The 8,116-nt window shown below is 30.8% G+C and overlaps 1 protein-coding gene across 4 annotated transcripts in view; it reads right to left on the reverse strand.

The window, feature by feature from the left end:
- The window catches only part of GKAP1 (G kinase anchoring protein 1), a 96,870-nt gene continuing 88,754 nt past the window's right edge, over window positions 1-8,116 (reverse strand). For all 4 annotated transcript variants that reach the window (XM_019628282.1, XM_019628281.1, XM_019628284.1 and 1 more), the window contains 3 exons: window positions 4,686-4,749; window positions 1,760-1,830; window positions 1-1,238 (listed from right to left, as the gene is read on the reverse strand). In XM_019628282.1, coding sequence (XP_019483827.1) covers window positions 1,095-1,238; window positions 1,760-1,830; window positions 4,686-4,749 — 279 coding nt within the window. In that variant the 3' untranslated portion in view covers window positions 1-1,094. The remainder of the gene's footprint in view (window positions 1,239-1,759; window positions 1,831-4,685; window positions 4,750-8,116) is intronic.

Genomic DNA, 8,116 nt, shown 5'->3' on the forward strand with positions numbered 1-8,116 from the left:
TTCATCCTTTTTCTGCTATAACTTTCCTCTTGGTGATCAAAAACATTTCTACATCAACCTTCTTTTTTAAAAAAATCAAGTATAAGAATGCTATTATTTATTCCTGACCAAATAAAACTTTTGGAAGGATTCATTCAGAGAAAATAAGTATGAAGAGGTTATGTGAAACCTGAGATGTAAAATTACATGTATTAAAAAATAAGATTTATTTCCTGATAGCAGGAAAATAAAAATAAATGTATCAAAAAATTTTCTACAAGGTAGATAACCACATAGGTTCCAATGTTATACAGCTTAAAACTCTTACCTTGCTTCGCAACAAGATTTTTAAAAACACACAAAAATTCAAGGATCCTTTTCAAAGTCTCCCAGGCAAATTCTCCTTCTGATGAGATGTCAAAGCTGGGGCTAAACAGCTTTTATGTTCTCTAGGCCACCAATGGCTTTCATACTTTTCGACTATGACCCCCTCATTAGTTAACGTACTTTATATCATTACTTAGACACACATACATACGTACATACAAATATATGTGTGTGTGTGTCTGTGTGTACACATACTGAAACAAAGCACTGATATTTTTTTACTGCTTCATCCAGAAAAAAAAAATGCTTAATGCCAGCTTATAAATGCAGAAGAAATCACAGAATTAGAAAAATCACTATTTTGTAAGCACCAAAATAATAATTGCTACAAAATATCATCAGTGTATACTAAACCACTGGGTAAAAACAAAAGGATTTTCACACAATCTCAAAGTATCACTCCACATAGTATTTATTAATTCCAAAGGGAAAAATATACCTTTACAATGAAGACATCTAGGAGATACTGCTGTACCCAAGTGGTTAAACTTATTACATAATGGGACAAATGTCATTATGTGCCTATCCTTAATATGATTCAATGGCATGTATGCCACATCATCTATGTAGTACCAAGGATTTTTCTGAAATACTTTAGTTATTGCTGTATATACCAATGCCTAGAATAACCTTAACATTTTCTAAAACATAAATTATATGACCAATAATAACAAAAGTATTAATATTTTTGATGAATAAATTTTGGCCTAAGAATAGTGCATTTATTCTTATATAGTATCTATTACAACTGTATTATTTGTGATGTAAACACTTTCAAAATTATAAAAGCATACCTGATATTTGGCTAATTCTGCTTGTAATACTTTCACTTTAGACCTTTCTTGTTCTAATGCAGCATGAAGTGAAGTCACCTATAACCAAATGTTCAATTTAAAAAAAGACTTTTTGTCTTTGTAGGTAAATACTCTTAATTCTTAACACTTATTCACAATGATGGTTTTTGACAATCAGATGAATGAGCATCAGAACGAGAACCCCTCCCCATCACCCCAATTTCAATTAGGCATTTTATTCAGCTGTATATTAAAGATACATAGGACAAGCTCACTGTTCTAGACCACAGAATAAGGACTGAAGGGGAGAAAATCAAGTCCAAGAGCAGGGTAAGTTTTATCTGCCCTTTCTATCTCTATATTCATAGTCCACATCAACTAAAATACAACCTTATTATCTTCCTCTATTCTTCAGGACATACATACCTCTCTTACACAGTAAAGAGAATCATTATTCATTTGCTATTACATAATAATGAAGTATAATTTATATCACTTTCTTGCAGTGTTCATGGGCTGCGTTTTTGTTTAATCAAGTTTCATAATTCAAGACTAAAGGACAGCTTAAGAAAGCCAGTCTTATATATAGTTTTCCTTACCTGTATAGTTAGCTCATTCTTGATACTCTGTGATTCATCAACTTGCAGAAGTATTTCTGCTTTATCTTTCACTAACAAAAAAGGAAAAAGAGTAGCATAATCTTTTCAATCACTCAAATACTTTAACAATAGTGAACCAAGACAGCAATACATCCAAGATAAAGATCGTCCTCATACTTAATGAATGTATTTCTTGACCCCATATAGCTCTTATTTTTCCCAGGTAAATGCTGATCATTATCACCACAGCAGGTTTTCTTGGAAATTTTATTTATTCTTCTGTATAGGATGAACAAGTAAGTTTTTCCATCTATACTAAAAACGACTAGGACACAAGAAAATAAAACATTTCACCAAGGGAGAAAACTTTAAATACCTTGACTAATTTTCAAGATCAAAAAAATGTAGAGTGTTTCTGTTTGCTGTTTTGTTTTGTTTAAAATTGTCAGGATCAGCACACAAGGCCCACAAACATTAGTTTTATCTCACATTTCACACCAATAAAACATTCTCAAATAAATGTAGCTCATATGATCATAACTAATCATATAACATCTGTGGTCTCTCAGAAGTATTCATTTGTCTCGAGGATTTCCCTCTATGGGGAAGCAAGAGATCTATATTTTGGCCCCTATGTTTCTTAAGCTTTAAAGATCTCCACATGGCTGACAAATTCCTTAATCCATGGTAATGGCTAATGGATGAAAAACTAACTCAACTTTCAAAACAAGCTAGGAGAGATTGAAGAGGTAAAATTGTAAAAAAATTGGTAAAGGAGGAAATGTTTAAATATTTTAGAGTACTGATATCACCACAGCTATACCAATATAACACTGTAATTCAGATTTATTTTTCATAGTTTAATATGCAATAAGGTGTAACACTATCAATAAACAAATCAGTCTCTTAATGTCAACTTGGGAACTTTTACAAATTATACTTTCTACTCCATCTCCAGAATTAAACACACACGCACACTGAAAACTAGTAATTTTTCATAATTATGTAATATTTTAATTACAATCAGTTTTCCTATAATGGTTGTTTCAGTGACACTGATGTTTTAGAGAACAACTTAAACATAACAGGAATTTTTTATTTGCTGAAGCACAATTTCGTGAACACAAACAACTGCACCAACACACACATCTCAAATATCACCAGCTATCTCAAATCAGTGTGTTAAGAACCACACCAACTTTCAAGCCTTTTATCACACCAGGAACACAAAAGCTGCAGCCCTCTGAAGCCTACTTCTACAAGTAAACTAGGTTGTGTTCAAGGTAAAGTGCTATATTTATTACAGTGTTTATGTGTTTAACCATTTTAATATGTATAAACTGTTTTACTATTTATTAGATTTCTATCTGTTTTTTTAATGTGTCACTAATAAAGCTTTTGAGTGTTGTATGCTCCTAACTCCATTTCCCCCCTAAACCTTGTGGTTTTGTGATTTTTCAAAGATGGGTGGTTTTTAGGAACACGTTACATTATAACAGAACCGACTGCATTTACATTTATATTATAAATGCTACAATATGTATACTCTAATGTACTGTGAATATTTTTCATGTAATGGCCCTATATAAAATTCTTCTACTTGGATTATTTAGAGTATGGAGTATGGACACTGATTTTATTTACTGGTAGCCATTTTTAATCCATTAATGAGAGTAAGCTTTTATTTGTTAATTTTCTCACTGTTTACAAATATTTCCTTAACTAAGGAATATTTATTTTTACATATTTAAAAATCATGCATCCAATGTCTAACGATACCCTTAATTTTTTCAATTAGAAACATACCTTGCAAACAATTATTTTATTTTCATATTATTTATTAAATGATCCACATGAAGTTAAGTAACATGCACAGATCTAAATGAATCTCATTAGTATGTTGATATCTAATTGCCCAACTAATGCCTTTCTCCATTCTTCTTTAACTTCTATTTTATCACAGTTAAGCTATATAACAGTTAAGGTATAGTTATAAAAAATATAAAAGTTATAAAAAAATAAGTTTGAATCTACTTCCAGATTATATATTCTGCTCAGTTGGACCTGATTTCTGGTTTTTACTCATATTGTTTTGATAACTGTTATTTAAGAATAGAGTTTAAATTTTGGTTGGGTAATTCCACTCCCAGTATCATCATATTTGAAACAATTGTTTGGTCTTATTTACTTATTCTTAAGGTGAGTTTCAAAATCTCTTAAGTGCTATACAGTACTCACAGGAGCTATATTTGGGATTTCATTAATACTTACAGGGAAAATTGTTTATTAATTTTGTTTATTTAGAAGATTTTTTCATTTATTCATGTCTTTTTCTATATCTCTTTTATAGTTTACAATTTCCTTTGCATAAACTTTGTATTAAAAAAATTAATACACATTTTCTTTTCTGTTATGAATGGAAAATTTTCATAGAACTTCCAAAGTAAGTGTCACTAGGTAAACAGTTAGGAAATTAAGTGATTTGTGGGTGATTAGTACACCAACTGTACTAATCTTATTACCTCTAACCATTTTTTATTAATTTCTTTAGCTTCCTGCTGGTGGCTTATTGCCAGAAGTTTAGAGTAGCAGCAAAACTGAAGAGTGGTGGGTCAGGAAAAAGGAAAACCTAAAGTGATAATAGGTCTTCTTCATTAATAATTAAAAAGCAGAATCTTAAGCCAATGTTATTCTTGTTTTCCTGCTAAATGCAGTCTAATCATTTATAAGAATTGATATTTCAAGATTTCTCTTATCTGAATAGTTGTAAACTTGTATAATACCTAAGGTGGTATATAGTGACTTGTAATATCAGCAACAATCCAGTTTGTACCATTCTGGGAGACCATTCTATTTTGTTGAGTTAATAAATAAAAAATATTTTTTAAGATTAACTTTTAATTCTAAAAACACAAAAATCACTTACTTTCACCTTCCTGAAGCATTTTCAATAATTGTGCATTTCTTGCCTTTACTTCTTTATATTTTGCCTAATAATCAAAGAAAAAAGATTTATTTTTTAAAAGGTAAATGGTGTAATTAATAACACTATCAATGTATGGAGCTATGAATTCTTGGCTTGCTCAAAGACGTAAGTTATTTTTTAAAGAAACAAGATGGAGGAAAATGTATTCAGAACAGTCTACTCCTAAAATTCAATCTCTGGTATAATAGTAGAAATTAATATTATAGGTGATTGAAAAATAAAGAGGGATAAAAATGAATAAAACTCAGGAAAATATTAAACTTTCCTCAAGACTTTCCTTTTCTTCCTCAAAAAAAAACCCTTAACAATTCAAAATAATTCGATGAAAAAAAAAATGATTCATAGCTCTATACCAGGTCTATTCAGTACTATACTAGAACTTTCTGTATCTGTTTTATATCAGCCACTGTCCAATATGTGGCTATTAACTACTGGAAATGCATCTAGTGTGACTGAAAAANGCCTATCTGTTGAGTGTCTGCCATGTGCCAGGCACTGTGCTAGATGCTAGATAATGTACCAAATGGATAATATGCAGGCAGATAATCAAAGCAGATGATAACACAATATGCTTTTGGGAGGGGGGGTTCTTTTGTTATTAGCATCAGCTAGAACTATATGTAGCAATAAATTTCATACACAGATGGACAGAAAATAAAAAAGATGAAAAAAAGGAAAAAGGAAGAGAAACAGGAGTAGTGGTAATTCAGTTCATTACCTACTTGGGTAATTCAATTATAATTCAAACTATTCTGATTCAAGTCCTGTCTAGCTTGTTCATATAAGACATTAGAAATTGATTTTCTTCATCGCTGGGTTGAAAAATATGGTAACATAGAATAGTAACATATATATTTACTTAATGAATTAGGTTCTAATGGTACCTATTCTTAATTTTTAATCAAAGTTAAAATTTGGGAAACACTATCTCAAAAACCTTTACCATTTAAATAATTCTTTAGCATCTCCTCTGTGCCACACAGAGGACCAAGCACTGAGAATATAGGGAACAGAAAGTCGCATTTCTTTGCAAGGTTCATGTAACCTTATGGAAAAACCCAGACATGTATGCAATGATGACATTAAATATTTTTTTGTTCAAAGACTGTGTAAAGTGGAATTTTTCAAAGAATGCTGGTTTTGGAGGCCAAGACCAGTATTTATGTATTCATCTTCGTTATAAAACCAAAAAGTTCTTGGCATTTTAATGAATATTTGTATTTCACTGACTACAGTAAAAAAGTGAATCCCATAAGCTACTAATTATTCTAGTAATTGATTGTACCAATGAAAAATCTCTCATTTCTCCCCCACATCAATATTCTTTGTAGTCTCAGTGTGCCACATTTCTCTCCTTGGGCCAGACAGTTGTTTAAACAAACATTTCAGCCCAGAGTTTGTTCCTTCTCCTTAGAATGCCTTTCAACAAATTTACAGAAAAGGTATCTACCCTCCAAAAACTATCTCATATAAGTTTTCTCAATTTCCAAGCAACATGATATCACACTCTAATCTGTATGGTAATTATTTTTGCTGTTGTCTTTACCCAACCCACCCTCTATTTCTTCTAAGCTTAAGCTACTTGAGGATATCAACCATTTTTCACTCATCTTATATGTCCCATAGAGTTTTTGCATGCAGAAAGTGCTGAGTATTCACTGAACTTAGATGATCCAATTAACTGGTTGTGCTATAAGCAAAAATAATACTTTCACATTGATTCTGAAACTGAAAAAAATCAAACATAATGGAAGAGTGAATTAATTTTATTGACTGATGAAAAACTAAAGTGATAAGAAGTATGGGCAGTAAACAACAATCACTGAGTTCTGCTGGAATTCTATTTTTCTTCTTTTCACTTTAAGCCAAAAGGACAAAAAAACCAGACTGTTAGTGAGCTAATCGTTTTAAGTATTTCTCCAACAAAAACTGCATAGTTTAGCAGTTGTACAGCATTAAATATATACATTTTTGCAAAACCCTGAAAAGTTTTAATTTTTGTGTTGACCTCAAAGGCTAATGGAATCACCTACACTGGTCGTATTCAGAGTTTCTTTTCCCTTTTCTGCCACCCTGTAAAGAAAAATAGGGCAAATTATTTAGGAAATACCATTTTGGGGGCATTTTCATTTTAAGAATATATGAAACCAAAGGCATTTTTTGGTGTGAGAAGGAAGCAATTTATTTTTTGAGTTTGTTGAGAGTTTGAATGCGATATTACTAAATTATTTTTACATGGTTATTTTTACAAATGGTTAATGTTGGTTGTTAATTCTATTTGAATTAGTATAGACTTAGTAAGATCACCAATATCTTATTTATTAAAGCTCATTTGGACTGTCCTAGTTTGTAAAATAAACATTTTGATCACTACTGAAACAATTTATTCCATATGATGAACAAATTTGGTAATTTAGTTCATGACCCTTTTAGGTAAATCAATTTCTATGCAAGTTTTATCTAGGCTTGTTCATATTGGCATTAGAAATCTGGTTTTTTTTCATCACTGGGTTGAAAAAGAGGTTATACTTTTCATATGGCTCAGTGACACATATACATCTGTATTGAATGTGCTCCAACTGAAACTACATCTGTGGTGTTTGACTTCAGCCAAGGAAAGAGAAAAGCAGCTTAAAAGACAAGTATTTTACATTAATTCCTTTTAACATCACATTTTCTGCCTTATTCTGATTTAAAAAGTAAATACTATAGAAATATGGAAAGTACAAAGTAGAAAATTAAAATCACCAATAACTACTCTACCTCCCATTTTAACCATAAATAATGCTTTGATGTATTTTTGCCTTACAATTTTTTTTAGTTTTTTCTCCATTTTTACAAACTATGGCAATGGTACTCAAATTTAGTTCATCATTAGAATCACCTGAGCAGTAATATTTTTAGAATTCTGATGTCTAGACTTTGTCCCAGACCTATTTATTTACAATTACCAGGAGTGGGCCAAGCTATCTGTAATTCAAAAAGTTCCCAAGTGATTCTAATGAGCAGCCAAGTATGGGAACTACTTGTCTGTGGAAAGTACATTTCTTAAAATGGTGATTATATCAGGGGTACATGAACCTGGGCCCATTTAATAATGTTGGCAGCTTCTCCTTGTTTTTTTCATCCTTTTTCTGCTATAACTTTCCTCTTGGTGATCAAAAACATTTCTACATCAACCTTCTTTTTTAAAAAAATCAAGTATAAGAATGCTATTATTTATTCCTGACCAAATAAAACTTTTGCAAGGATTCATTCAGAGAAAATAAGTATGAAGAGGTTATGTGAAACCTGAGATGTAAAATTACATGTATTAAAAAATAAGATTTATTTCCTGATAGCAGGAAAATAAAAATAAATGTATCAAAAAA

Source organism: Hipposideros armiger, unplaced genomic scaffold (assembly GCF_001890085.2).
Source record: "Hipposideros armiger isolate ML-2016 unplaced genomic scaffold, ASM189008v1 scaffold_777, whole genome shotgun sequence".
In the NCBI taxonomy this organism is placed as follows: Eukaryota; Metazoa; Chordata; class Mammalia; order Chiroptera; family Hipposideridae; genus Hipposideros; species Hipposideros armiger.